This window comes from Myotis nattereri (genome assembly GCF_964212035.1).
Source record: "Myotis nattereri genome assembly, chromosome: 2".
NCBI classification, from domain to species: Eukaryota; Metazoa; Chordata; class Mammalia; order Chiroptera; family Vespertilionidae; genus Myotis; species Myotis nattereri.
The window spans coordinates 211,452,057-211,479,627 of record NC_138076.1 but is presented as its reverse complement, the minus strand read 5'-3'; the positions used below and the strand labels follow the sequence as shown (position 1 = coordinate 211,479,627).

Below are 27,571 nucleotides of genomic sequence, written 5' to 3'. Positions count from 1 at the left end.
CATCGACTGAACCAAACCAGGTAGGGATGATGATTCATTTTCAGGAAACATCCCGTGACTCTGGCTGGAATCCCATTCAAACGAGGAAACGTGAAGCACCTGCAACAGGCCTGGCCCCAGAGGATGCTGCCAGGACGGAAACAGTCCTATCCTAGAGGCTCCCCCAGGTTGAGGAGGAGGCTGACAAGGACGCCATGAACTCTGGCTGTGAAAAAGCCCACAGACCACGTGCTGCGGGGGTTTTCAGCGTGCTGTGGGGGCCGGCGGAAAGTGACTCATCCTGGCTGGAGGGTGTAGGGAAGCCTCCTGAACAAGGGGGCCTTGGATATGAGCCTTGTAGGCAAAGGATGAAAAAGAGGATAGAAAGACAGCCCGCATGTTGTGTGAACCCGGCTGGAGCTTCGGTTTTCTCACCTTTGAGCTGGGAAGGGTGGTCAAGATGTCTACTTCCTTTGTGGTTATAAAGATTAAATTAGCTGTGTGTGGAAGAATCTGGCTTGTAAAAGTAGGTTTACAGTTGTGAGTACACAAAACAGTTTATTCTTGTATTATTAAAACTGTAAACATACTTTTGCCCCATCCTGTATGTAACCGAATTGCAGGTAGGGCAAAAGCATGTGTGTGGGACAAGTTGTGAGAGGGAACCTTGGAAAAGACAGCTGCATATGTTGACGGTGATTATCTCTGGGTGCGAGAGTTTCTGGGTAATGTTTACTTTCCCCTGTATCCTGTTTTATATTGGTTGAAGTGATTATGATGAACATGTGTTATTTATATAATGGTTAAAACAGTTTCTATGAAAAGAAAAAAGGAAAAGCTACTTGTGTATTAGAAAAATCACACCTACAGAAAAGCCAAAATATTCAAAAATTCTCATATTCATTTACTGTTAACATTTTGCCACATTTGCACGCTCTCTCTCTCTCTCTCTCTCTCTCTTTCTCTCTCTCTCTCTATATATATATTTATCTCCCTGTTTTTGAAAGTTTGCTATGCCACTCTTTTTTATGAAAGACATACCCTGTGGTGTCAGCCCACTGTCCCTGCGGGTTCTGCATCCTCAGGTTCAATCAACAGGGCTGGAAATATTTTGGGGGAAAAAGTTATGCTGTTGTACCGTGTAGTGAGGCCTTACAGTGGTTACATCTGTACCAAACAGGTAGACTTTCTTTCCTGTCATTGCTCCCTAAACAATATAGTACAGCAACTGTTTACACAGCATTTACATTGGGTTAGGTATTACAAGTAATCTAGAGATGGATAAAGTATACAGGATGATGTGCTTAGGTTATATGCAAATACTACACTATTTTATATAAGGGACTTGAGCATCTGCAGATTTTGGCACTCTGGTGGGGTCCTGAAACCCATCCACCATGGATATTGAGGGATGACTACCTCTTTTTCATAACTGAAAGAAATCAGAAAGATTTCAGAAAATGGCCGAAAACTAAAAATAGTGTTAGTGTTTGTGGTGAGCTACGTTTGGGTTTTGCAGTGAGCTGTTATACACACAGTGTGCTGTAGAAAGTGAAACTGCACTGTACATACGTTATTTCTACTTTATATAGGCCGTGTATCACATCATTCTTGCTTTTACTCTATGCTTGTGTTAGCTTAGATTTTATGTGTTATTTGATATGATTGGGTAGGTTATTTTTTGAGTCTGGGAACCCTTAAAATTTTTCCCATTTAAATTAATGGTAATTGCTTCTTTGCTTTACATCGTGAAGGCTTACAGGAATGCTTGAATCATTTGAGAGGAAGTTGCAGACCTCATGCTCCTAATAATTTCAGCATGTATTTTCCAAGAACAAGGGCAGTCTCCTACATAACCCAGTACAGTAATAAAAATCAATAAATTTAATGTTGATACAATACTGTTATCTTTCAGTCCCGTGATGCAACATGCCCAGAGCGCTGCCGCGGGTCCCCTCTTCACCCTCCCTTTTCAACTTCTGCTAATTGTCTCAATATTACCTTTTTTTAAAAAATTTTTTTAAATTGATTTCAGAGAGGAAGGGAGAGGGAGAGAGAGAGAAACATCAATGATGAGAGAGATAATGGTGATGAGAGAGAATAATGGATTGGCTCTCTTGCACGCCCCCTACTGGAGCCCCTACTGGGGATCAGGTTGGGGCAGAGCATGTGTCGTGACCTCCTGGTTCATAGATCCGCGCTCAACCACGGAGCCATGCTAGCCGGGCTCAATATTACCCTTTATAGTACAGGATCATGTATTGCCTTTAGTTGTCCTGTTTTGTTGGCCTCCCTTAATCTGCAACAATTCCTCGGCCTTTCTTTGTCTTTTTCACAACAGAAGGTTTTTGGAAGAGTACAGACTAGTTATTCTGGAACTTGTTTGGGATTGTCTGATGTTCCCTCGTTATTAGATGAATTGTATGCATTGCTCACTGGATGGTGATGCTGCGTTCTCAGTGCATCACATCGGGAGGTGTACGATGGGTGCCAGTTTGTCCTGTTATCAATGTTCAGGTGGACCACTTGGGTTAAGGTAGTGTAGTGTCACCGAGTTTCTCTATCATAGGGTTACTATTTTCCCTTTTTAATTATCAAGTAATTTGTGGCTATTTACATGGAAAGCTTCCAATATCCTTTCAAGTTCATGGGACAAAAAAAAAAAAAAAAGGCGCGGCTTTCCTTTTAGGAAATACCTACCGCATGCTGAACTGACCCAACAGCGTGCCTTCGGCTCTACGGCTTTGTTAAGTGAGTTTGCACCTTTCCGGAAGGGCGGGGATGCTAGGCCGCAAGGCACAAAGGGAATTGTAGTCTTCCGGGGCGCTCACGTCTAAACGCCGCCCCGTGGTCTCCCGCAGAAAGAGCCAGAAGCTGAAAAGGGAGGGCGGAGAGGGGCCGGCGGCGGCGCTCTGGGCGCGTTGCATCACGGGATTGGTAGTTCGCGGCCGCTCTCTGCCGCGCTCCAAGAGGGAGAACTGGACTACCACTCCCCGTAGGCCACACGCGCGGGGGCCGGGGAAGCCGTCAAGGCCTCGAACAAATCAAATCGAAGGAAAGAAACTGCCGGCTTTCAAAATCGTCCTCCTCCGCCATCATCCTCCGCCGTGCGGCGAGCAGGTGGTGTCGAGACGCGAGTGGGGAGAACCGTCAGGAGAACTGACGGGCGGGCTGGGCATCGGGACCGCTGGACTCGGAGGCGGCGACTCCGACCTGCGCTGCCGGACCCCACGTCCTCGCCCCGGCGGAGTTCGCGCCTGCTCGGGTCTCCCCGCGCGGCGGCGCCGGCTGTTTACGGTAGAGTCGGGTCCCCTTCCTTTCCCGTCACCTGCCGGGGATGGGGTGCGGGGGTGCGGGGGTGGCGCGTCCCTGGAACTGGACGTGGGAGGTGTGGGGCCTCCAGAGCGTGGTCTCCCCTGCGCCTTCCATGGCCGAGCGCGGAGGGGCTGGGAGTGGGGGGCCGGCCCCCCTCACCGGTGGGGACACTGAGGCTCAGAGAGGGCGCCTGGCTCGTCTGGCCGGGGCGCCCCGCACGCCGCCGCGGCAGTGGCGTTTCCTGTTGGCGTCGGTGTCAGCTGGGGGCGGTGCGCGTCCTCCCGGGTCCCGGGTGGGGCTCCCGCGCCGCCCGCCTGTCATTCGCGGCCCGCGCTCGCCGCCAGCGCTGCCTCCACGCCCGCCGCCGCGGGCCGGGCTGCGTGAGTCACCGCGGGCGCCTCGCGGGGGCGATGGCTGTGCATCCGAAAGCGTGTGCCGCCCCTCCCGAGAACGGGGAGGCTGTGCGTGTGTTTACTGTTTGTCTTTGCTGCTTGCAGACTTTGCACAAGTGAACGCACCCCTCTGGCTTGGGGTTCCTGGCCTCGTGGGTCGGTGTGTGTGCACTAGACTGAAGGCTGCGCTCCTCCCCAGCTGATAAGTTAGTTCTGTGCGCCTATTACTACCTTTGGAGGCCTCACCTCCATTTTTCTAGCCTCAAATGGTCCCCTCCCAGAACTGCCAGAGGTGGGGGAGTTTCGGGCTAATTCTTATTCCGTTTCAGACCGCGGCCGGCGCACTTTCTAAATGCCACGCGGGTAAGAGTGGTCGTGGCAGGTCACCCCTCTCCTCTGCTAGGAACCGTCGGTGGCTCTCCTCGCCACTCAGAATAGAAGCCACCGCTCTTCCCATGACCTTTGTGACTTGGGCCTTTGTTCGTTTTCTTTCCTCATTTCTTCCCTCCTTCCTCCCAGCTCTCTGTGCTCCGGCCCCGCTGGCCTCCTTGAAGTCCGCCCCCCACTCCTCCCCCCACAAGAGCAGTTGCATTTGCAAGAATGCGCTTCCTCCCAGCCTTTCTTTCCTAATAAGTTCTCTAACCACACCACTTGAAATTGCGCGGGCACACACACACACACACACACCAAGAAAATTCTTTACCCACCCCTTTTTCTGTTTCTTTTTCTTCAGATACTGAGTATCTTGTTTAAGATACTAAATATCTTGTTTAGAACGTGTTCCCACGGTGCAGGACTTTTGTTTCATCGTGCACTGCTGGTACCTGGAAGGATGTCCAGCACACAGCAGCACTCATAAATGCTGAATGAATGAGTGGATGGATGCCTCCTTACTCCAGAAGAATAATTCATGCTTATTGATAAAAACAGACAGGCCCTGGCTGGGTAGCTCAGTTGGTTAGAGCATCGTCCCAATACTCGAAGGTTGTGGGTTCGATCTCCGGTCAGGACACATAATAACAACCAGCCAATGAAGGCATAAATAAGTGAAAGAATAAATTGATGTTTCTCTTTCCTTTCCTCTCTCTTAAAAAAGGGGAAAAAAAAAAAAAAAAAGGACAGACTAGGGCAGTGGTCCGCAAAATGCGGCTCGCGAGCCACATGCGGCTCTTTGGCCCCTTCAGTGTGGCTCTTCTACAAAGCACCACTAGCGGGCGTGCACGTACAGTACGATTGAAACTTCGTGGCCCATGCGCAGAAGTCGGTATTTTGTGGAAAAGCCACACTCAAGGGGCCAAAGAGCCGCGTGTGGCTGGCAAGCCGCAGTTTGCCCACCACTGGACTAGGGGGATAAGGGTTAAGGTCAGGAGAAGGGGGTGGGAAGCTGGCTGCTTAGGCCCAGGGGAAGCCTGGGGAGTGAGAAGATGGGGAGCTATCACAACTGTACGTTGAGGGTGAGTAGCTTGGGGAGGGAGCCGTCTGGAGGGGAGCAGTATCTGTGGCGTCCCTTAGTTCTGTCTGCTTGCTCTCCCCTGTTACCTGCCGTTTCCTCTGGAGAATGGAGTGGTCCTTTCTGTCTGCTGGACTCCCGGCTGGTAGCTCCTTTTTCCAGCAGCTCTGCCCCTGGTCTATTGTGATGGTGGCTGTTGTGATGTAGAGACCTCTGGTGTCCTAGGAACCCCTGAGGTCTGACCACCGTGGGCTGCCTAGTCCCCTGGCCAAGGTTGAAACCGGATGTGCAGTGGGCTGACCCCTGTGCCCCACCCCCAGAGTCATGCCAGCGTGGGCGGTGGGGCATTCTCTGGGATGGATGACCTGGATCCCGTAGCCTTCTACGTCCTGTTTGAGGAATGGGACCCTCCAACAGAAAGTAGCCAAGATGATCAGGCAGGTGTGTGCCTGGGGCAGACTCCTTACAGCCATGGGTCTGGGAGTTAACTGCCTCTCACTGGGGGCCCAGGAACTGGGCAACTCACAGGGCTTTGCTAGGTGTCCCAGCTGGGGCAGTTGGGTTCTCCCCAACCAGGGACCCAGGAGTCTCTCCCTTCTTCCCCCACTCTGTCTCTCTTTTATATGTAGCATTTTTATTTGTTTATTATTATTATTTTGGTTAATCCACATTAGAATGTATTTTTCCATTGATTTTTTTTTTTTTTTTTTTTTTTTTTTTTTAGTGAGTAAGGGGTTGGGGTAGGGGGAGAGAGAGAGACATCAACGTGAGAGACATGATTGGTTGCCCCCAAGAATGTGCCCAGACGGGAGCCTGAGGCCAGGAATCAAACCTGCAGCCCAGGTACATGGCCTTGACCGGGAATTGAACCTGCAAACCTTCGGTGTGAGGGCCAATGACACTAACCATTGGGAATACCAGCCAGGGCATATTTAAATTTTTTAACAAAAAAATTTTTGTTGAACTGATTTAAAGATTTCATTTGAAAGATTTTAAAACAAGTTATAGCCGGAACCGGTTTGGCTCACTGGATAGAGCGTTGGCCTGCGGACTGAAAGGTCCCAGGTTCGATTCCGGTCAAGGGCATGTACCTGGGTTGCGGACACATCCCCAGTAGGAGGTGTGCAGGAGGCAGCTGATCGATGTTTCTCTCTCATCGATGTTTCTAACTCTCTATCTCTCTCCCTTCCTCTCTGTAAAAAATCAATAAAATATATTTAAAAAAAAAACAAAAAAACAAGTTATAAAATTCTATTCCAAGTATTCAGGTACAGTTTTGTGCAGTTTTAAAATTATACAGAAACTCAAGTTTTACAATAACATTAGCTTTAGCAACAGATTACATTATAATGAAAATAATTACAAGGAGGGGTGGGGGGCAGACTATAAGAAGTGATGGAAGGAAACTTGACTTGGGGTGATGAACACAATACAGTGTACAAGTGATGTGTTGTAGAATTGTGCACCTGAAACCTGTATCATTTTTTTGAAACCTGTATCATTTTGTTAAACAGTATCACCACAATACATTAAATAAAAAGTAAAGAATAACATAAGAAATAAAAGAAAATAATTACAAACATTAAATATGAAAACATTCTCTCCATAACATGAGTCTCAGTTACCTTCTCGTTCATTGTAGCTATCATTACTTTAAAAATAGAGATAAAGTATATTTGTTTGGGTTTTTCCCACACACACAGTACATATATGTTTATAGGGCATAGTAATGTCATCCATTACTATGGTCCTTAAATGGTCCTTAAATGACTTCCTGGGGAGAAAAGGGCCTGACCTAATCATCAGACACATGGCCTCCTTGCACAGGCCCACCCTGTCGTCTTGAAGAGGGCAGTAAAATAGAATTCTTTGTCATCGTGTGAAAGAAAAATGCAGGCGGCCATAAATTTGATGTTGCTTCTGAGCACTCTGCCACCAGCTAACCAGTGAACCTGATGTGGTGCACACAGTACTCATAGCCATTCTCCATCTTATCACAAAGTACCGTTCTCCCAAATTGGATTGTTTTCTACCACTTAAAGATTTTATTTAAAACACAAAACTAATCTCATCAGTGACATCCTACAGCACTTGTGTATACTTATGACTTGAACTGATTTGCTAACATAGCTTGCTTATAAACGATTCGTGAGTGCATTTCATGTGCACAAGCAGCTCTGCGATGTTCTCTGGAAATGAGCCTCCTCTCTCTTAATGAAACTTTGGTCACCTCAGTTTGCAGGTTTCTGGGGGAGCCCACCAGTGTGTCCAGCATGGCCTCTGAAGACATTGCCAAGTTGGCAGAGACGCTAGCCAAAACCCAGGTGGCTGGGGGACAGCTGAGTTTCAAGGGCAAGAGCCTCAAACTCAACACTGCAGAAGATGGTGAGTTCCGGGGTGGGCTGGCCCAGGGGAGGAGAGGGAGTGTGGGAACGAGTGCTCACTCTTACTGGTTGTCAGGCTCATTTAGCTACATTGTCACATTTTGTCCCTGCAGCTCTGAGAGGTATCACTGGGCCCATCTAACAGTGAGGCTCAAAGATGACTTGCCCTTGAGCATGCGCAGGCTTCCCTGCCGGTCTCCATGTTTGCGGTGGGCATTCCTGCCAGGATGGCTCAGGCTGGCAGGTGGGGAGGGCCCCTTTATTTCTTGGGGGGACGGAGGCAGTGAGCGACCACAGTTAGTGGCAGCCCCAAGGACTAGTTGCTAACTTCTTACTTCAGATCCACTCCCACCTTCACCCCCATGACCCCAAGATGGTCTGGGAATACCTGTTACCTTCCCCAGCGCTGAGGCCCTCCCCCTGGCGCTGCATTAAAACAACAGTCTGGTCCCTCTTGGGAGGTCTGGTCGATGCAGGTGAATCTCCCCGAGGGAGGATGGCCGCCCCTGTCTGTGTGCAGGCACCAGGATGGGAGAGAACTAGGAATCAGAATGCAGACCCTGTCTTTCCATCCCTGGCCAAGGCAAGCCTGGCACTGACCATCCCTGAATCCCCTGGTGTCTGGAAGTGAAGGCACATATGTTGGTACTTTTGGCCCAACCAGGAAACTGGTCCGGAGTGTGCGTGGCAGGCTTGCCCCTCCGCCATGTCAGAGACTGCTTCAGTTTTTGCTGCTGCACACTCCTGACATGCTATAGGCTCTTAAAATTTACCCAGCTCCTCCCTGTGTTTTTGTTACTGTTGATTCTTGCGTCATCCCTGAGATACAAATGTTGCTATTTTAGAAATAGGGAAAAAGGACTTTGGAAACTTAAATAACTTGCCCAAGGTCATACAGCTGGTAAACAGGGCCAGGATGTTGAGAGCGGTCCGGCTGCATCCTGTTCCTCTGCTTCTCCGTGGACATTCAGCTCCGTGCCGTCAGCGTGGATTTGCTGTTAAACGCTATTTGTTGAACTGTGTCAGGCAGAGTCTTAAGTGCCTTACAAATAGCATCTCAGTTTATCCTCTCAAAAGCCCTTGAAGTAGGTTTCATCTCCATTAAGGCTCAGGGAGGTGGTATGATTTGCCTGAGGGCACAGCTGTAAGTAGTGCAGCTGGATTAGAACTCAGGTTTCTGTGGCCCTAAAATCCGTGCAGATAGCCAAGCACTTCACCAGCACAGGCTGGACATGCTGCCTCCCGATTCGGTCACTAAGGATGCCCCCTTCCAGCCCCAGCCTCGGAGGAGCTCATAATGTGGAATGGGAATGAGGTACTCAGTAACGAACAGGAGGCGGGAGGTGAAATGTACTCTGAGACCTGAGTGGAAGGCTCAGGGAAGCGTGTAGTTTGAGTGTAGGAGGTCCAGGACGTCTCTGTGGATGAGGTGTATTTGAACTGTTGTGGAAGGAAGATTTAAGGAGAGAACGCACTGCAGGCTGGGAGAAACACGTGAGCCAGACACCGACGCTGAGACCCACAGAGTGGGCTTGGAAGAAAAGTCAGAGTCCCACAGGGACCCAGGGCCGAGGCCCTTGAATGCTGTGCCGAGGAGCCTGGCGGCCTCATCTTGGACCCACAAAGGGCTCTGTCTTGGCTGGGAGTGAGCCAGCGCGGACAGGGTTGGGCAAGGGCCTGTGCGAGGAGGCCATGTGTCTGATGATTAGGTCAGGCCCTTTTCTCCCCAGGAAGTCATTTAAGGACCAAAGAAAGGCCTTTCTGCTTTGTGTGGCAGAGTAATGAAACCTGGAGTTTGTTACTTTGTGAGGCGGCAGAGGCTGAGGAGAGAAATCCCTGCCATGCAGCCACGTGACAGCTGGTTATTTAGGGGTGGTTGGGACCCATTTCTGATCTGTTTTTAAGTTAGTGTAACTCCATTTGGATTGGAAACCAAGTGAGAGAGGCAGCTCACGTGTGGCCCCCACCTCCTCCTGTCCCTGCTCTTCCCGTTTTGGTGCATTTCCTTCCCAGGTTGGTCTGTGGAAAGTACAGCACCTATTTCTGTCCTTAGGTCACTGAGGCAGCATAGGTTGTCTTCCCTTGGGGCCCTGCTTTCAAGGACTCTGTAAACATGCCTTGAGCAGCCCTCCTCGCCCCTTGTTGACCTGGCCAGTCCCTGGGTGTTAAGGGACGCTCCCCTGTGGAACAGGTCATTCAGCCCTTGCACAGGGTGCAGTCACCCAGGAGAGGGGGGCAGGGAGGGGAGAGGAGGGATTAAGGAGCTTCTCTGCTGGGGGGCTGTTTGAAACCCATGGTTGTACACAGAGGCAAGGGTAGAGGGGGGAGCATGTACGTTCAGTTTTGGAAAAGCAGCCCTGCTGGTTTCCCTGAGCTCCTGAGCAATGTTGCTTCATTGAAACCTCAGCTTCCTCTTTTATGAATGGAGGCCCATTCCTCTCCAGCCTCCCTGTTGAGAAATGGAAAATGGATGCTGGGTCATTCGTTTTCTACCTGGGTGACCTTGGTAGGCATTTACTTCCCCTCTCTGTGTCTTAATATAGTCACATAAAATAGATGTAACAGTAACCACTTCATTAGATGATGTGGGGAATGTAGGAGTCGATGTGTATAAAACACACATGTTAGTGTGTTAAGTGCTTCTCTGTATGAGGTAGTGAGCAGAGGCAGAGCGAGTCCCTTTCCTCATGACCCAGTGGGAAGACAGTATTAACAGAGTCACCATAATGAGCAAGTTCATTTAGACGTGTGACATGGTAGCAGGCTCCGTAGGAGACGGGGCTGTGCTGCCTGTGAAGATTTGACCCTGTTAGGAGCTTAGCAAGGGCTTCTGAGGACATGCAGCGGAGGGGAGACGGAGGGAGGCAGGGTCGTACAGAGGTCCCCAGCTTGGAAAGCTTTGTAGGGACCCCCTTAGAGATCGCAAGTTAAAACCTTTCTCAAGACCCTCTGAGGGCTTTGTAACCTGGAAGGTCAAGTTCAAACCTTTATCTCCCACATATATCTCCACCTCTTCTCCACTATTTGTTTCATGTAACTAGTGTGTTTTGTTCAGATTGTAAAGTTAATACATGCACATTATAGAATACAGAAACATTGGAAGAAGGGAAAAAAAGTCTATAACTTTGTTATCACACAGCCCAGGGATACAACTACTGTTAATTTTTGTACATTTTTTTAGTCATTTGCTGTGTGTGTGTTTTTCCTAAACATAGCTGAGTTCCTTTTTTTCTTTTTTTTAAATAATTAGGATCATATTACAGATAGTTTAAAAGCTACTTTATTAACCTGAATCACTTATAATCCTACCACCTAGACATAACTGCTTTAACATTTGGTTTCTATCTTTCTGGACCTTATTGTGTGAATGTGTATGTTTATATGCTCATATGCACATACTAGAGAGAATACAAATAACATATCAACCTATCTGCTGTTGATGGACATTTCGGTTGTTTGGAATTTTTCATCATAATAAAACAGCACAGCCGAAACCGGTTTGGCTCGGTGGGTAGAGCGTCGGCCTGCGGACTGAAGGGTCCTGGGTTGGATTCCGGTCAAGGGCATGTACCTGGCTTGCGGGCACATCCCCAGTAGGAGGTGTGCAGGAGGCGGCTGATTGATGTTTCTCTCTCATCGATGTTTCTAACTCTCTATCCCTCTCCCTTCCTCTCTGTAAAAAATCAATAAAATATATTTTTAAAAAAACAGCACAGTAATGAACACCCCAAACATGAATAATGGAACGCTCGAAAGCCGTGTGCCATTGTAGCTGCTGGCCCCCTAACTTGGGTGCCGTTTTCCCACTGGGCCTGCTGCCCTGCCTGTCCTGGGAGGCTCCATGCACACCACCCACTAGGTGTCCAAGCTCTTTCTTTGCCTCAAGCAGCCAGTTGGTCTTTCCCTTGGCTCCCAGACCCTTACACATGCCTTGTTTTAACACTTGTTACAGAAAAAATGGTCTGTGTAGCTGTGTCCCCTGCTGAACTGTGAGCCTGTGTGATTGTTCTTTGTGAGTCAGGGCCTGGTACATGGTAGGTACATTATCGCTGTAGGAGCTTGAGTGACAAGGTAGTGTCTGGGCTCTCTCCTGCCTCGGCTGTTCATGATTCCAAGTCTAAGATTCTCTCCTTTGGTCTTGGGCAGCCAAGGATGTGATTAAAGAGATTGAAGACTTTGATGGCTTAGAGGCTCTGCGCCTGGAAGGCAACACGGTGGGCGTGGAAGCAGCCAGGGTGATCGCCAAGGCCTTGGAGAAGAAGTCGGAGTTGAAGGTGAGACCTGCAAGGGGACGAGCTGCCCCAAGGGGACTGGCTGGGGATGAGCTTCCACTCACGGCCACAGACCATACCAGGCCCACGGCCAGCTCCTGCCTCTGGCTTCCCCAGGGCACTCGGCACTGGCCAGGGTCCTGCCCTTGCATGATGTGTCCATTCGGGTCCTCGAATGGCGACAGGGAGATGGTATTGGGAGTGTAGCGGGTTTATTGGGCTCACGTGTGAAGATAAAGCGGGTGGAGCAGAACGGGACAGAGAGAGCCTTCACCTGCACAGCAGCTCTGGCGCCTGTTAGGAGGGAAGGGCACAGAACCGGCATGAGAACCTCCCTGTTCTCGCAAACGCTCAGCCTGCTCCACGCAAAGGCTGCCCTGCCCTATAGGGGAGTCTGGTGTTGGGCAGAAATGGCCCGGCCTTAGCTTGGGTGCCTTGGCGGCCAGCTGACTGCCCTCCTCACGGCTGATTGGCGGCCTCTTATGGGCTAGATCCAAGGGGTGACCCTCCTCGTGCGTCCCAATGTGGGTGCCACTGAACGCCAGTACGTCAAGATGCTCTTTGGGAAAAGTGGGTTACCACATTCACATCACTGGGAAGATGTTGCCGCCTGCTCTTGTTTGCCGGGGGCGGCGTGTGTGAGTGTAGCAAAGCCCCAAAGAGTCCGGAGGGGAAGGGCCCTGCTTTGTAGGTGAGAACGGCTTAGTTCATAAAAGGCTGGGCTCGTGCTGGCCTCTGCACGGGTCCCTTAGCCCTCTCAGCCGCCCAGGCAATAAAGAGTGTCCATTCTGTGAGTCACGGGACCGAGGCTCAGGGGCTGAGTAATGGCCCGGGATCCTCCTGTTGCTGCGTGGCCGAACGCATTTGGTACTCCTGCGTCCAGTGCTCCTCCCCTGGGCTTTGGGAAACGGAGGGCGTGCAGGGCTGGGCCACGAAAGAGGTGGAGGGGACTTGCCTAGTGAGGGCCGGCTGGTTTATGAAGTGGCCCCTGGTGCTTGTTTGCTCAGGAAGGTCATGGTCGGGTGAGCAGCCGGGCAGTGCTTGTGTCTGTTCTCCTGCCCGGGAGGCCCTTCCTGGAGCAGAAGCTGGACATTTTCCTTCAGAAGAGTTTAGCCCTTCCCGGTGGCTGGTGGCCTGTGCAGGAAGGGAACGGAGCAGATGCGGCCTGAGCCTGGGCCTGGAGGCTGCAGGAGCTGAGCTTTGGCACCCAAGGGCCTGGCTTCAAGCCCCAGCACCACCACCTGCTTGCGCTACGTGTCCTGGCACTAAACTCTGAGCCTGGGCTCCTTCATGAAAAGTTTTTCCTCCCTGAGAGGTGGTTGTGATGGCCAGACGCAGGCTCATGTCATGAGAGCGCCACCAGGGGCAGCGTTGCCTGCGTCCTGTCCCCTGTGCAGACCCAGTGCCTCGAGTCACCCGCCCAGCATCGCGGGCCTGCTTCTGTGCAGGGGCAGGGGCGGGGGGAGCTGCCCTTGATGCCCATTGTGCTCTGGGCACATGCTAATGGGAGATGTTATCTCCCCTGTTGTGACAGAGGAGAAAAGTGTGGCCCACAGTTACACATCTCAGGAATGGGCCGGGATTGGAGCCGATACTAGCCAGCCTCCTAACTGCTCTGCTGCCACTTGAGATTATGAGGCCTGAAGCCTCTTTCAGAGTCAGAGATGGGATTGTCGGGCCAGGGTTCTGATCCTGGGATCCGTTAAGTCAGAATCAGAACCCAGGCCATGTCTCATCAGTCCCAGGATTGGTCAGGAAAGGCCGGAGATGCCAGAGTGATATTTTAGATCAGCGGTTCTCAACCTGTGGGTTGCGACCCCTTTGGGGTTCGAACGACCCTTTCACAGGGGTCGCCTAAGACCATCCTGCATATCAGATATTTCCATTATGATTCATAACAGTAGCAACATTACAGTTATGAAGTAGCAACGAAAATAATTTTATGGTTGGGTCACAACATGAGGAACTGTATTTAAAGGGCCAGAAAGTTGAGAACCACTGTTTTAGATGGACACAGCAGCCAAAGTGGGAGGGGGGGTTGTGCCCATGCATTGAGACTAAACTGCTGGGCAGCATAAGACGGGTGCTGTGGCCACCACTTCTGTGCCATTTACCTAGTATTTCCTCGAAATCAGCTCACTTTGAAGTAATTGAAAAGCAAACCCGATCCCTTCTATAAATGGGGACATGTTATCCTGTCCTGGGGCACTTCACACACACAATCCACAGGTGTCCCAACCCACAAGGCCCTGAGCCCAAGGTCTGCTCCTTGGCTCAAAAGGCAGACGAATAAGAAGTGGGGAGGTGGGCAAGACCCGCCAGCCTCAAGGCGAGCTCGCCTCCTGAGGCAGCAGGAAGGCTGAAAAGAGGCTCAGAAAGAGTAATTTCCTTGCTGCTGGATCCCCCATTGTTAACTTTGCTGTTCCTCCACCACCCAGTCATGTTCACGTCGCTGCCCCCGGCCCGTGTGGGAAACTGTATTGGAAAGGAGCACTTGGCCGTCTTGGTCCTGGTCCTGGTCCTGGTCCTGCCACTGCCACTGCCATTTGTTCCCGGAGCATCTCCTTTCTCTCACCCGTGTGTCCCTCCCCCTCCCAGAAGCCAGAGGCTCGGGCAGATCGGGGTTTTCCTAACCTTCTGCTGAGCCCCCACGGCCCTTGCGGGTCTCCAGGTCCCACCAGCTTTGGCCAGAGCTGGTCCAGCTTTTCGCTGACAAAGCCCAGATGAAGAAGTCTTGTAGTGCTTGGTGGTGTAAGTCCATGAGGCGAGGTCGCAGCTAACTCTTCTTCCTCCTTTCAAAGCGATGCCACTGGAGCGACATGTTCACAGGGCGGCTGCGGTCGGAGATCCCACCAGCCCTGGTAAGTGAACGGGCCGTGGCGTGCGTCCCCTCTGGCACAGGACCCCTCTGGCCATTCCAGGCCTTTTTCTAACACCTTCTGGAGGCCAGGATATGGCCTGTGGGTGACTGAGATGCTGACACGGAAGGCTGGCAAGCACAGCATCTGCCCTGCGTGAAGTAAGGGAAGGTGGAGCAGGCTCAGAGGGTCTGAGCAGCTCTGCCTGCTTGAGGGCGAGAGGTCGGTTGAGGCAGATCTTAGGGCTGGGCCTGCTCCTGTGGGTGGGGCAGCCAGAGACCAGCTTAGGCATTGCCTCCCCTCCCCCATTCCCTGACCTTTGCCCAGCCTCCTCTCCGCCCCCTTCCTCCTGGGGCACTGCAGGTCCCATGGCTGGAGGGCCCGGGATTGCTCAGCATCTTTTTGCCACAGCTGGTCCTGGGCAGAGGCTTCGGTTTCCTCTCCTCCGTCTCCCAGCGCACCGGACAGCAGCACCCTCCCTGGGGCCCGAGATTGCTGCTCACACTCCTGGGTGGGCACTTGCCTCCAGCCTCCATCGGCCCCTCGCTCTGCCCTCCTCAGGTTGGGGGGCTGTTGCTTCCACACGCCTCACCCACCTCAAAGCCCATTGCTCTCAGTTCACAGTTCTTGGCCTGGCCTTCAAGGCTCTTGCCTGATCTGACGCCTCACTTGCTTTGTAGCAAAACCTGATTCCCTTCTAGCCTCAGCCTCTCTGGAATCTACCAGCTGTCGCCCCAGGCACACACGTGCTGCTTTGTGCTTATGTCTCTGCTCATGTTTTTACTGCTGCCTGGAATCTCATGTTTGATTGGCTGATTCTCATCCAGACTGAGTTCAGATGTTACCTCCTACAAGGAGCCTTCCCTGACCACATGGCATGCACCAAACCCCACTCCCAGCAGAATTGGGAGCCCTCTGCCAGTTCCCACCAGCCTGAGTGCCCCCCGGCACAGAAGCAGCACCTGGTAGGACACTGACATGAGCTCCCTCTGTGCCCAGATCTCACTAGGGGAGGGACTCATCACCGCCGGGGCCCAGCTGGTGGAGTTGGACCTAAGTGACAATGCATTCGGGCCCGATGGAGTTCGAGGCTTCGAGGCCCTGCTGAAGAGTTCCGCCTGCTTCACCCTGCACGAGCTCAAGCTCAACAACTGTGGCATGGGCATCGGTGGTGGCAAGGTGGGTGCAGGGGCCCCTCCTTCACGTCCCCGCTGTCCTTCACTCTCCCTCCCTGCCCAGTCCCCACTACACTTGCCTCCATCGGCAGTGTGTGCCCTGGCCACCCACCATCTGGGTTGGTTGGCCTGCTTTTCTCTTCAAAGGAGGAAGGCCTCAAAGGTGGCAGCCTGTGGCCAGTGGGGAGAGGAGATGGAGTTCGTGAGGGTGGGGTTGCCAAGCAACCACCCCAGTTCTTGTGTTGCTTGGCAACACAGGCAGTATTGCATATGTGCTCCGACTTGCTGGCTCTGCAAAATGCAGGGCTTTGGGTGTCCCTAGGCCTGCTGTGCCCTCTGAGCAGGTGGCAGCCTCGTGAGGCCTGGCTGTGCATGCGGGAAAGGAGCCCAGAGAGAGATGGCGCAACTCGCCTTTGTTCCTGGGGGGCCGGGTGCTCCCCCATCCTGCTGGTCGGCCCACTGGTCAGTGTCAAAAGGCTCCTCTTTTCTTCCTAGAACCTGCACAGAGGGAGGAGGCTCTTTAGCCTCTTCTTGCTCCTTTCTGGCTCCGTTAGGCCCAGATTCTAGGAAGACTCAGTGCCTCCCCTTCACGCTCTGACCTAAAGTAGAAAAGGGCTGGGATGCAGGAATTGACAGCGGTCGGGACACCTTCCCTTTGAGGCTGTGTTATGTGCATAACCTTAACTCTCCTACCCACGGTGACAGGTGGGTGATGCTGTCCCCCTCTTTTCAGATGAGTAGACCTGGGCTTAGAGATCTGGGGTCGAGTGCCCCAGATAATGTGGGACTTGAATGTTCATCCACGTGGCCCTGTCAGGGCAGCGGGAAGAACCTGTGTGATGCTTGCAGTGCTCCAGGCTGAGGAGCCAGATCGGCCTCCCCTGCAGAGGGTGCCTGTTGCCCTGCCCCCTGGGAGGGGAGCAAAGGCCACGCTCCCCTGCTGTCCCGGCCGGCCCTCCCCCCAGCTGATTGGGAAATAAGCTTGGTGTGCGTTACGACCTAAAAGATTTGAGTCAGCACAGAAATCGGGCCCAACCCTGCCTAGAGTGTGATATATTGGGGGAGCCAGACTCATCCTTGTAAAATGCTTCCATTTTCCACCCCTCACCTCACCTCTGCCCAGGGAACTGAGGCTTAGAAGCTGCTCTAGGCACCACCCAAGGACAGGAGAGACTGGGTTTAGGTTTTGCTCCCAGCAGCTGAGACCCCGCTTTGTGTGGCTGCCTGCACACTGGCGTGTCTCAGACGGGCTCAGGGGGGCCGTGGTCTCCGTGGCCGGCTCCCCTTAGATCTTGGGGAGCGTGGGAGAGACACTGGAAGACTTGGGTCCTGTTCAGAGTCTGCCACTTGCTTAGCAACCGTAGGACCGATTCTGTCCCTCCCTGAGCCTGCGTAGCTTCAGCTGGAAAGGGACTCCTGATGGTCCCGCCTGCGAGAGGGCTTGTGACAGTCCAGTGGGCTAATTGTGAAAGCCCTTCCCGGGACCTGGCTTCAGGTTGGCCCCTTGGTGTTAGTCTCTCCCTTCCCCCTGGGCCTTGGTCACCCATCTTTACCATGAGGCTACACCCCCAGGGTGGCGGGACCCGCACATGAAGCAATAGATGTAACAGCTCTTTGTAAATTATAGGGTTCTGGGCACATGTGAGAGGTGACCATTCAGCTTTCGAGCAGTTCTTTTAAAAAATTTTTGAATGAGAGAATTGATTTGTTGTTCCACTTATTTATGAATTTGTTGGTTGTCTCTTTAATGTGCCCCAACCCGAGATTGAACTTGCAACCTTGGCGTTTTGAGACGATGCTCCAACCAACTGAGATACCCGGCTAGGGCTTGAGCAGTTCTTTGTCCCCGTATCCACCACCAGTGGGTGGCATGGACATTGAAGACTCATTCAGTGGCATTGCTGCCCTACTGGGAGAAGGGCCTCCTGCCTAGGCCTGGGCCTCTTACCTTTTCCCCCACAGATCCTGGCGGCAGCTCTGACTGAGTGTTACCGGAAGTCCAGTGCCCAAGGCAAGCCGCTGGCCCTGCAGGTCTTTGTGGCTGGCAGAAACCGTCTGGAGAATGACGGAGCCACTGCCTTGGCAGAAGCCTTTGGGGTGAGTGGTTCTGCATGTCCTGGGAGTGCCTCCAGCTCTGGGACAGCTGAGACCTAAGCAAGTCACTTCCCTGCCCCGAGCCTGCTGGTCATCCTGCAGGGGGCTGGTTGCTCTGTGTATGCCTGAAAGTTGCACAACCCTTCACCCAGGTGAACTGGCAGTGGCCCCCTGGAGTGCTGCCTGAGAAGGTTATGAGGCTGCTCTGAGAGTCAGGGGCATCTGCCAGGCGTGGTGATGCCGGAGCGGTGGGGTCAGCATCTCTGGCCTCTAATGGGCAGGGCAGACTGGCCCTTGAGACAGGGAGGTGGGAAGGAGCGGAGGCCCAGGTGTTCCTCCTTCTCCCCCAGGACACTGCTGAGTCCCTGGTGGTGAGCTCCATGAGAGGACCAGACCTGCCTCCACAGGGTCTGTGCCCCTCCTCTTAACTTAAACGTTTTCTTTGGCCAATAATATTCTATCAGCGTTAACGGTCCTCAGGCCAGAATAGTGTCCCCCACAGTCCTGCCCTGAGGGGTCTCCCTGCCGAAGCTCGCTGCCTCAAGTCAGAGTGACATGGCAGGGGAGAAGGGTCTGTATCTGACTGGACCCCTGGCTGCAGGGGAGCCTTCCCCTCTGGAGCTGGAGGGACAGGTTACCGTCCTCGCAAACGATGGTGCCCTCTCTGCACCCTCTCCCTCAGCCGCCGTCCTCAGTGCCGGGAACAGGCGCGTGGTGGGTGTGCTGGGCTGTCCTCAGGTGTCCTCTGGGGCCCTTGGGTCGGGGTTCTTAACCCGGGCCAATGGGACCCCACTAGCCTGGATACAACAGGGAGCCTTTGCACATGGATCGGGGGAATCACATGATTTTCATCATTAACATGGCTAACGTATGACCTCACTTCAGTTGGGAATGTAAGCTTTAGAAATGTCTGTGACTTTGTTAACAATAGCAATCGCAGATGCTTCATGTCAAATTATAGTTGTTACAAATATATAGAAATCTTCATGTTTCTTACCCATCAGGTCATAGGGACTCTGAAGGAGGTGCACATGCCCCAGAATGGGATCAATCACCCTGGCATCACTGCCCTGGCCCAGGCTTTCGCCATCAACCCCCTGCTGCGGGTCATCAACCTGAACGACAACACCTTCACTGAGAAGGGCGCTGTGGCCATGGCCAAGGTGAGGCAGGTGATCCGGGTGTGACGTTGGCTCAGGGGGCCTGGGTGAGGCCTGCAGCCTCACCCTGGCCCTCACTTCCTCCTGCAGACCCTGAAGACCTTGCGGCAGGTGGAGGTGATCAACTTCGGGGACTGCCTGGTGCGCTCCAAGGGTGCTGTTGCCATTGCAGACGCCGTCCGCGGGGGCCTGCCCAAGCTGAAGGTGCCTCCGGGGTCAGGGTTCCCCCACTTGGTCAGCGGGTGGCAGAGGGTCCCATGGCAGAGGCACGGGGCCTGGGTTCTTCTGCATCCTCCCTCGTGCCGTTGTGCCAGTGCCTTCTCCCCTTTGGGCACGGTTTCTTCTTTAAAAAACAACATATTTTTATTAAGTTCAGAGAGGCCAAAAAAACAATACAGAAAATCAATGAAACAAAGAGCTGGTTCTTTGAAAGGATAAACAAGATTGACAAACCTCTAGCCAGGCTCACCAAGAAGCAAAGAGAAAGGACCCAAATAAACAAAATCAGAAATGACAGAGGCGAAATAACAACAGATCCCACAGAAATACAAATGATTGTTAAAAAATACTATGGACAACTCTACTCCAACAAACTAGACACCCTGGAGGAAATGGACAAATTCCTAGAAAAATACAACATTCCAAAAATCAGGAAGATTCTAAAAATCTCAATAGGCCAATAACTATGGAAGAAATTGAAGCAGTCATCAAAAAGCTTCCAGCAAACAGAGAGGAAGGGAGAGGGAGAGAGAGAGAGAAACATCAATGATGAGAGAGAATCATTGATCAGTTGCCTCCTGTATGCCCCCCACTGGGAATCATGCCTACAACCCTGGCATGTGCCCTGATCAGGAATCGAACCATGACCTCCTGGTCCATCGGTAACTCTCAACCATTGAGCCATGCCGGCTGGGCAGTTTCTTAATTTTTAAAATGAGGTCATCATAGTTGACTGTATATAAACATACTGGGTACCTGGCACATCACTGGGTACCTGGCATTTCTGTTGGTGTCATTCTGGCCATCTGGAGGACGGAGCCTACCTTCCGGTCCTGGGGAAATGGAGGCTTCCTAGTAGGACCTGGTTCTCCTGGCCCACATTGCTGCCTGCCACTACCCCTTCCTCTTATTTTTAGGAGCTGAACTTGTCGTTCTGTGAAATCAAGAGAGATGCTGCTCTGTCCGTGGCTGAGGCTGTGGCAGACAAGGCCGAGCTGGAGAAACTGGACCTCAATGGTAAGTAGTGGCGGTGGCCTCAGCACAGGCCTGCCGGTGGGTCTGACCCTGACCCTGACCCTGTTTCCTCTTCTCCCCCTCCCCCTGCCCCGAGCAGGCAACGCCCTGGGAGAAGAAGGCTGTGAGCAGCTCCAGGAGGTTCTGGACAGCTTCCACATGGCCCAGGTGCTGGCATCCCTCAGGTAGGGCTCTGGGCGGTTGGGGACTCATTCATTTTATTCATTTCATAAACATTGATTGAGGCTGTTATGTACCAGGCGCTGTGCTAGGCATTAGGGATGTGAGAAAACAACAATGAAGGCGCCACTTCATTCTAGTGGGGCAGGGGGTCCAGAATAGCCACATTTTTATTACATGTTCAGCAGAGGGACAAAGGAGGGCAGAGGGCAATGTCCCCTTTAGCGCAGGGAGCTGGGGAGAGCTCTGAAGGGATGATGGCTGGTCTGATGCTGACGGATGAGGCAGGGCAGCCAGCATGAGGCCGGGGTGGCCTGGGGCTGGGCTCGGCATTGCTCTCAGAGACTGTCTAGAAAGGGAGGGACCCATGCAGGAGGGGGGGGGGGGTTCTGGGTTGCAGAGCCCACTGGAGGCATGGGGGGACGGTGGCCTCCTCCAGTAGGTAGCACCCTCTCCCTCCGCCCCTGTAACCCCCAAGTTGGCTTCATTCCCTGTCGTCCTCAGTCACTGCCAAAGCTCTGCTGCCCCTAGAATGTGGGGACTCGATGGGCTGAAGGCGCAGGGTCCAGGGGAAACAGAACAGCTGTCCTCGGGGCAGGAACCCCCCGCCCCTCCAGCTGGGGCTGCTTATGGTCAGCAAGATAAGGGCGGCACCGCCCTGGGCATCTCAGCCTGGCAGACCCTGGGCCCCCTGAGACAGTTCTCTTCCTTTCCTGTGTCCCCCCCCAGTGGGTCTGGGGGCTCGGACAGGGACGCGATCTGATTCTCAGCATGGCTTCCCTGGGCGCTGAGCTATGAGTGACCGGCTCCCTGGTGACCCACTTGCCCCGCCCTGAGAGCAGCTGCCCAGCTGGGGTCTGTGGGTTCAGAGCCAGGCCTCAGAGCCAACATGGGCCATGGGCTGGGAGGGTCTGCTTTAGCCAACTCCTCTCTGCAGTGATGATGAGGGTGAGGATGAGGATGAAGAGGACGAGGAGGAGGAGGAAGGAGAAGAAGAGGAGGAAGAGGAGGAAGATGAAGAGGAGGAAGAAGAAGAGGAAGAGGAGGAGGAGGAAGAGCCACAGCAGGGAGGGCAAGGAGAGGAGTCATCCACACCCTCAAGGAAGATTCTGGACCCTAACAGTGGGGTGAGCTCCTCATCGTTTGCCAGGATCAGAGTCCGGGCCCCCGACCCTGAAATCCTGAGAGAGCTTCTCGGGGCCACAGGGCAGGCGCGGAATCCACTTGAACACAGACGCCACCAGCTATTTCTGCTGTGTTCGTATTGAGCCCAGTATAGATGTGTCTACTTAGAGATTACAGCGTATGTCATGCTGCTGTGTTGTGTATAAGACATACATACATATTTCTAAAAGAACAAGAATAGAGAGAGAATTTTCCCACCCCTCGGTGGGTTATCGTGGTGACCTGTAGGGACAGCCCATCCCGTAGGCTGGCGGGGACATGACCCAGCTGGCACCTGGTGCCCTTCCTTGGCCAGGAGGCTGGTGGAGCCAGGGCTGCCGTGTCCTGCCTCACTGATCCTGTTCCCTCCAGGGTCCCCAGTAAAGCTTCTGGAGAATTGTGGGTTGGACAGGGGTCCCCTGCTCTGCTGAGTTTGGCTTTCCTAGTTTTAGGGAAGCATTTCAGCCACCACTCGGCAGTTTTGGTTTTTCTCTGGGCACCGCTGGTGCTCACTAGCCGTGCTTCTTCGGGCCAGGCTCCATCCAGGTCTGGGGGGTCCACGGTAGGGCCCACATGCCTCCTGGGTCATTCCTGGGGCATGTCACGTCATGGCGAGGGCCCACTTCGTCTTAAAGGCTCTTGGAGTCCTCGGGAGGTGGCTTGTCCCCAGCTCGGAGGCTTGAGCGCTGGGAGCCAGTGTCTGGGCTCTGCCCTTTGGGGAAGTGCATGTGAGTGGCAGGAAGAATTCAGACTCTGAGCCGTGATTGGCTCGTGTTCTGGGTGAGGAGTCTGGGTTCAGACCTTACCGTGCTGCCTGTGCCCCCCATCCAGGACCCAGCTCCCGTGCTGTCCTCCCCGCCTCCCGCTGATGTCTCCACCTTCCTGGCCTTCCCCTCCCCTGAGAAGCTGCTGCGCCTGGGGCCCAAGAGCTCCGTGCTGATAGCCCAACAGGTGAGAGTGCGGGGCTGCCGCCGCTGCTGCCGGAGAAAAGGTTCGAGCCGAGCCGAGCCGAGGGCAGGACTGGGAGGGGAGGCTGTTAGGGGAGTGGGCTGCCAGGGTTCCTTTCATACGCAGACGCTTTTATACGTAGACGTGTGAGTGAGTGTGGCGTTATAAGGCAGAACGCAGTCGGGAGGCCGGCCGCACTTCAGAGGACTGGAATTGGGGAGTGTGTTCTCTTACACACACACAGCCCTAGGCTTCCCTCTGCATGTTCTGTAGGACCAGCTGCTTCTAGAACAACCGGCTGCCCAGGACTCGTGTGGCCATCATCTCCTGTGTATTGTGGGCAGGCTACCCTTGCTCTGGCCTCCCTTGCTGGTTGGTTAGTGGGTTCGGTCATTCATCCATTCTTTCACTCATTCATTCTGAGGTGTTTATCAAGCACCTCCTGTCTGCCAGGCACTGTTCTGAGACCTGGGCGTGGTTTTTTTTAACACTGTTGGCAACTAGAAATGGAGACCTGTTACTCTTACTGTACAGATGAAAACACTGAGGCTCGAAGAGGGTGAGTGATAAATAGAAATAAAATGGGCTCACTCGCTCTAGCTGGTTTGGCTCAGTTGATAGAGCATCGGCCTGTGGACTGAAGGGTCCCGGGTTTCATTCCGGTCACGGGCACATGCCCCAGTAGGGGGCGTGCAGGAGGCAGCCGATCAGTGATTCTCTCTCATTGATGTTTCTGTCTCTCTTTCCCTTCCTCTCTGAAATCAATAAGAATATATATGTGTGTTTTTTTAAATGGGCTCACTCTCGGTTGGCTTGGCTGATTTCCTTGTTTTATCTGTTTTTGTTTTGTGTTTTCATGGTAAGTGAGATTGTATAATGTGAACCTGTTTGTGGCCCACCTTTCCATCGGCTACGGTTCATCGTCTTCCTGTGTCAGTAAAACTCTGTGCCCTTTGCCCGGGGAGGAGATGGAGCAGCCAGGCGGCCCCGGTTTCTGGACGTTGGCGTTGTCCCTCCTTTTCTCGTTAGCGGTCAAGTTGAGGTCACTTGGTTGCCTGGGAATGTCTGCACCGGGGGTTATCAGGTTAGATCACGGGAAGGGGTCAGAGTCACCGGGTGCGATTGCTGCTTCACTCAGTGTGTGCGGCCCACCTGCCTGGGCCGGGTCCACGCCAGCTCTGCGGGGACCGTGTGGCCAAGGCAGGACCTGGGGCTCTGGCCCTGCTGACCAGCCCCTGTCTCTGTCCTCAGACCGACACCTCTGACCCGGAGAAGGTGGTCTCCGCCTTCCTGAAGGTGTCTTCTGTGTTCAAGGATGAAGCCGCAGTGAGGGCGGCGGTACAGGACGCAGTAGGTAACGTGGGGGCGGGGCCTGGGGGCCCCTGCCTCTTCGCTGCTCCAGGGCGGGACGTTTCCAGTTATCGGATCCCCTCCAGCGCTGATGTATGAGCTGCTCTCGGCCCCTCCCACCTGTTCCTCTTGGGTTCTCGCTGGAGGCTCTCCTCTCTGGTTTTTGTAAATGGGGAGACAGAGGCCTTTCCCAGGTCAGCTCAGCTCTATGCATCTAGAACTCGGGCCGGGACGGCCACACAGGAAGACCAGCGGCCACAGCCCAGGGCCCTGGGGAGGCACTGCTCTCAGAGGGGTGTGAAGACTGAGCCTTTGTCCCCAATTCTGAACCTTTGCACACGTGTCCCCTCCACCTGGAGGTTCCCCTGCTTCCCTGATACCTTTCCAGGCTTTCCGGGATCTCTGGTCCCCCTCCCCCAAGCCCTGTCATGAGTTCCCTGTCCCACCTGGTTCTCTGTTACCTCCATCAACCTCCCACCTTGTCAGTGTATGCTGGGGTGGTCCAGGTCCTGCTCGGCAGATGAGAGGAAGGGCCTGCCTGTGAGGGGCACAGCATGCGGAAAAGGCAGCATTGAGGCAGGAGGGTCACTGAGCAGTGAGGCTGGGCAGGTGGGTGAGAGCCAGGCAGGGGTCTCCAGGTGGTCTCCCTGAGAGCCCAGCCCCGTTTGTGAGGACAAGTTACCCAGTTTCCCCGAGCAGCCCAGCACAGGCTCTCCTCCGTCTCCCTGTCCATCTCCCTCGCCTCCACAAAGTGGCTGAACCCTCACTTCGCCTGCACCCCAGCGGTGCGAGGTCCCCGAGCCCATTTTACTTGAGAGGCCAGGACAGGGAAGGGCCAAGATGTCACAGGCGGTAGAGCCAGCCCTTCCCCGGTGCTAGCTGTCCCCTCAGCGGGACTGGCTTGGGGAAGGGCTGTTGTCCTTTGGCCCGAGGCCAGCCCTTTGCTGCAGTGAGCGCTCTGCCCACGCTGCTTCTGCCTTGCAGACGCCCTGATGAAGAAGGCCTTCAGCTCATCCTCCTTCAACCCCAATGTCTTCCTCACCAGGCTCCTCATCCACATGGGTCTGCTCAAGGTGCGGCTGGAAGGAGTGGTGGGAGGGGTGGAGGGGGTGCCCCAGCGGGTGTTCTGGCCACGCTCCATGCCCCGTCCCACACGAGTCCTGTAGGGGCCTGCCACCCACCCCGTCCTGGGCTTGGCTCTGCTCCAGCACCTTGGCCGTGGGGCTTCTGAGCAGGGACTGGATGGTGGAGGCCCTGGGCCCCCAGGGGACCTCAAAGCTCACCTGCAGCTCCATGTGTGCCCCTCACAGAGTGAAGACAAGGTCAAGGCCATTGCCAACCTGTACGGTCCCCTGATGGCACTGAACCACATGGTGCAACAGGACTACTTCCCCAAGGCCCTCGCTCCCCTGCTGCAGGCATTCATGACCAAGTGAGTGTGTCCCCGGCGGCGCCTGTGGTCCGAGGCTTGCCTCCACTCGGCTTGTGAGAGGCCCTCGTGCCTCCCAGGCTCTTGGCATCCGTGTTGGGTCTCGCTTCTGTGTGACCACCACTCCTGAGGCCTCCTCCCCGGCCCAGCTGAGGACACGGGACTCGGGGACAAAGCCTTTCCTTGCGAGAGACTGAGGACGTAGCGCCCCATTTTCCAGAGGGGAAGCCCACTCAGGAGCTTGCCCTCACCGGCGCTCGGCGACATCCCTCCGAGCAGTTCTGTGTCCACTCCCACAGCAGCCGAGGCCACAGGGCCTGGTCGTGCTGGCCCTGCACAGCCACCGGCCGTGAAAACCTTGGCCTTGGCCTGGAGGATCCTGGAGCTGGTGAGCGCTGACCAGTCAAGTCATGAGGAGCCTCTGGGCCCTGTTGGGGCCCAGCATGGATGGAGGGTTGGCTGGCCCCCTGTCCTCACGGAGGCCTCAAGCCTCAGTCTCCCCATATGACCACCCAAGGTTGTCTCCAAGGGCTCTGACCAGCCACACTGCGGGTGAATCCAGTGCCTCGGGGGACAGTGGTGGGCAGGGGTGGGACGGGGCCACCCCCACTGCGTGTGCATCCCCTTTGAAAAGTCACTATGAACTGAATCCGGGGTAGGGTTTCGGGTGGGGTTGAGTGAGACGAGGCTGGAGAGGTAAGTACAGCTTATTACCATTATCACGGGTCTTGAAGTCTGAAGTAGCATGGAATCAAGCAAGGATCTTAAAAAAGCAGTGACACCAGCAGATACGCCCACTGGCTGCAGTGGAGACGGACTGGGAGAGACTGAGGAGCTAGGGCACAGCGGAGAGCTGTGCGCCGACGTTCTACCGCCCGCCACGTGTGGCCCTGAGCTCCACACGGTCAGCACGCTGAGGGCTGAGGAACACTGCGTTCCACAGACTTAGCGAGAACACGGCAGTGCAAAATACAGCAATAGTTTCATGTACTTCATTAATCTCATAGTAACTATATATTGAAAGGATAATATTTTGGATCCATTGGGCTAAATAAAATATATTATGAAAATTTAAAAAAGAAAAGTCGTGAAAATTAGAAGAGTGGAGTCAGGCACGTTTCTAGCTGCAAAAATGGCCCCACGCTCTGCTGCCACCTGAGCTCCCGGCCCACAGGTGCCTTTCCCCACAGGCCCAACGGCGCCCTGGAGGCCTGCTCCTTCGCACGCCACAGTCTGCTGCAGACGCTGTACAAGGTCTAGACCTGGACACGAGGCGGCCTCTCCTCGACCCTCAGCCTGGACCAGTGACGGGAAGGGACTCGGACGAAGGACTCTGGCCAGAGGCAGGGAGGGTCTTTGTTGCGTGTGTCGTGCTGGTCCGAGTATGTGTGTCGGTGTGGTATGCGTGCCAGTGTGTGCTTCCTGTCGGGGTCTGGGTGTTTAACGTCTCCCTGCTGGGCTGGCCCTGGTCCGTTGGAGGGGAGCTGGCCCAGGAGAAAGGGCTGTGAGCTGCGAGCTGCTCTGCCATTAAATTCACCGCCACCTGAGGGCGCTCTGCTGGTCTGTGCCTCAGGCTCGGCCTGTGGCTGTTCCCACCACTTTGCCTTCCTTGCCCTCAGGCGGCACCAGCGCCTGGGGCGTTGCTGCCCACGTGCTGTCCTCCCTCGGGGCTGTGGCTCGGCTGCCTTTCTCACTGCCTGGCCTCTGCTTCCTGTCACCAAGCCCGGGCCCTGCAGCCACCGCAGTCCCCGCTGTCCATCCCTGCAGTGCTGACCCTCCCGTGAGAGGCGGAGACGGCCGTGGGTGGAGCCCCGGGGTGGTCAGCAGAGGGCCAGACCCTGGTGCCGTGCCATGTGGACAAGACAAAAGCCAGTGGGCAGACACCAGAGGGTCCTGGAGTAGAAGATGCCCCGACGGTGCTGGCTCTGGACTCCGAGGAGATGTCAGTGACTGGCCTGGAGGGGCACCTGGACAGGCCACACCTGTTCTCCAGCCTGGGGGGCGAGGGCGAGGGCGGGGGCCGGGCCCACTGCTGCCTGAGCTGCGTTACTGAGCTCTTAAAGGAAGGGGTGGGGCCAGGGGGCTGGACTGGCCAGCGATGCCCTCAGCGTCCTGTGTTCCCTTCGCGCTCTGTGTCCGGGCTGTGCCTGAGGCTTCCTAATAAAGTCGTGTGACAACAGTGGAGACTC

General features: G+C 54.3%; 1 protein-coding gene across 2 annotated transcripts; it reads left to right on the top strand.

Moving 5' to 3' along the window:
• RANGAP1 (Ran GTPase activating protein 1) lies at positions 1–27,571 on the top strand. Of its 2 annotated transcripts, none has more exons than XM_081082907.1 (16): positions 1–20; positions 7,372–7,521; positions 11,667–11,794; positions 14,593–14,652; positions 15,649–15,828; positions 17,787–17,921; positions 18,923–19,081; positions 19,169–19,282; positions 20,215–20,314; positions 20,412–20,496; positions 21,429–21,618; positions 22,487–22,606; positions 23,855–23,957; positions 24,938–25,026; positions 25,264–25,385; positions 26,573–27,571. In XM_081082907.1, the coding sequence occupies exons 2-16, from the start codon at positions 7,410–7,412 to the stop codon at positions 26,640–26,642; spliced, it is 1,767 nt and encodes a 588-aa protein (XP_080939033.1). In that variant the 5' UTR covers positions 1–20; positions 7,372–7,409; the 3' UTR covers positions 26,643–27,571. The 2 variants fall into 2 exon arrangements, with proteins under 2 accessions (XP_080939033.1, XP_080939032.1); XM_081082906.1 differs by lacking the exon at positions 1–20 and adding an exon at positions 2,850–3,276.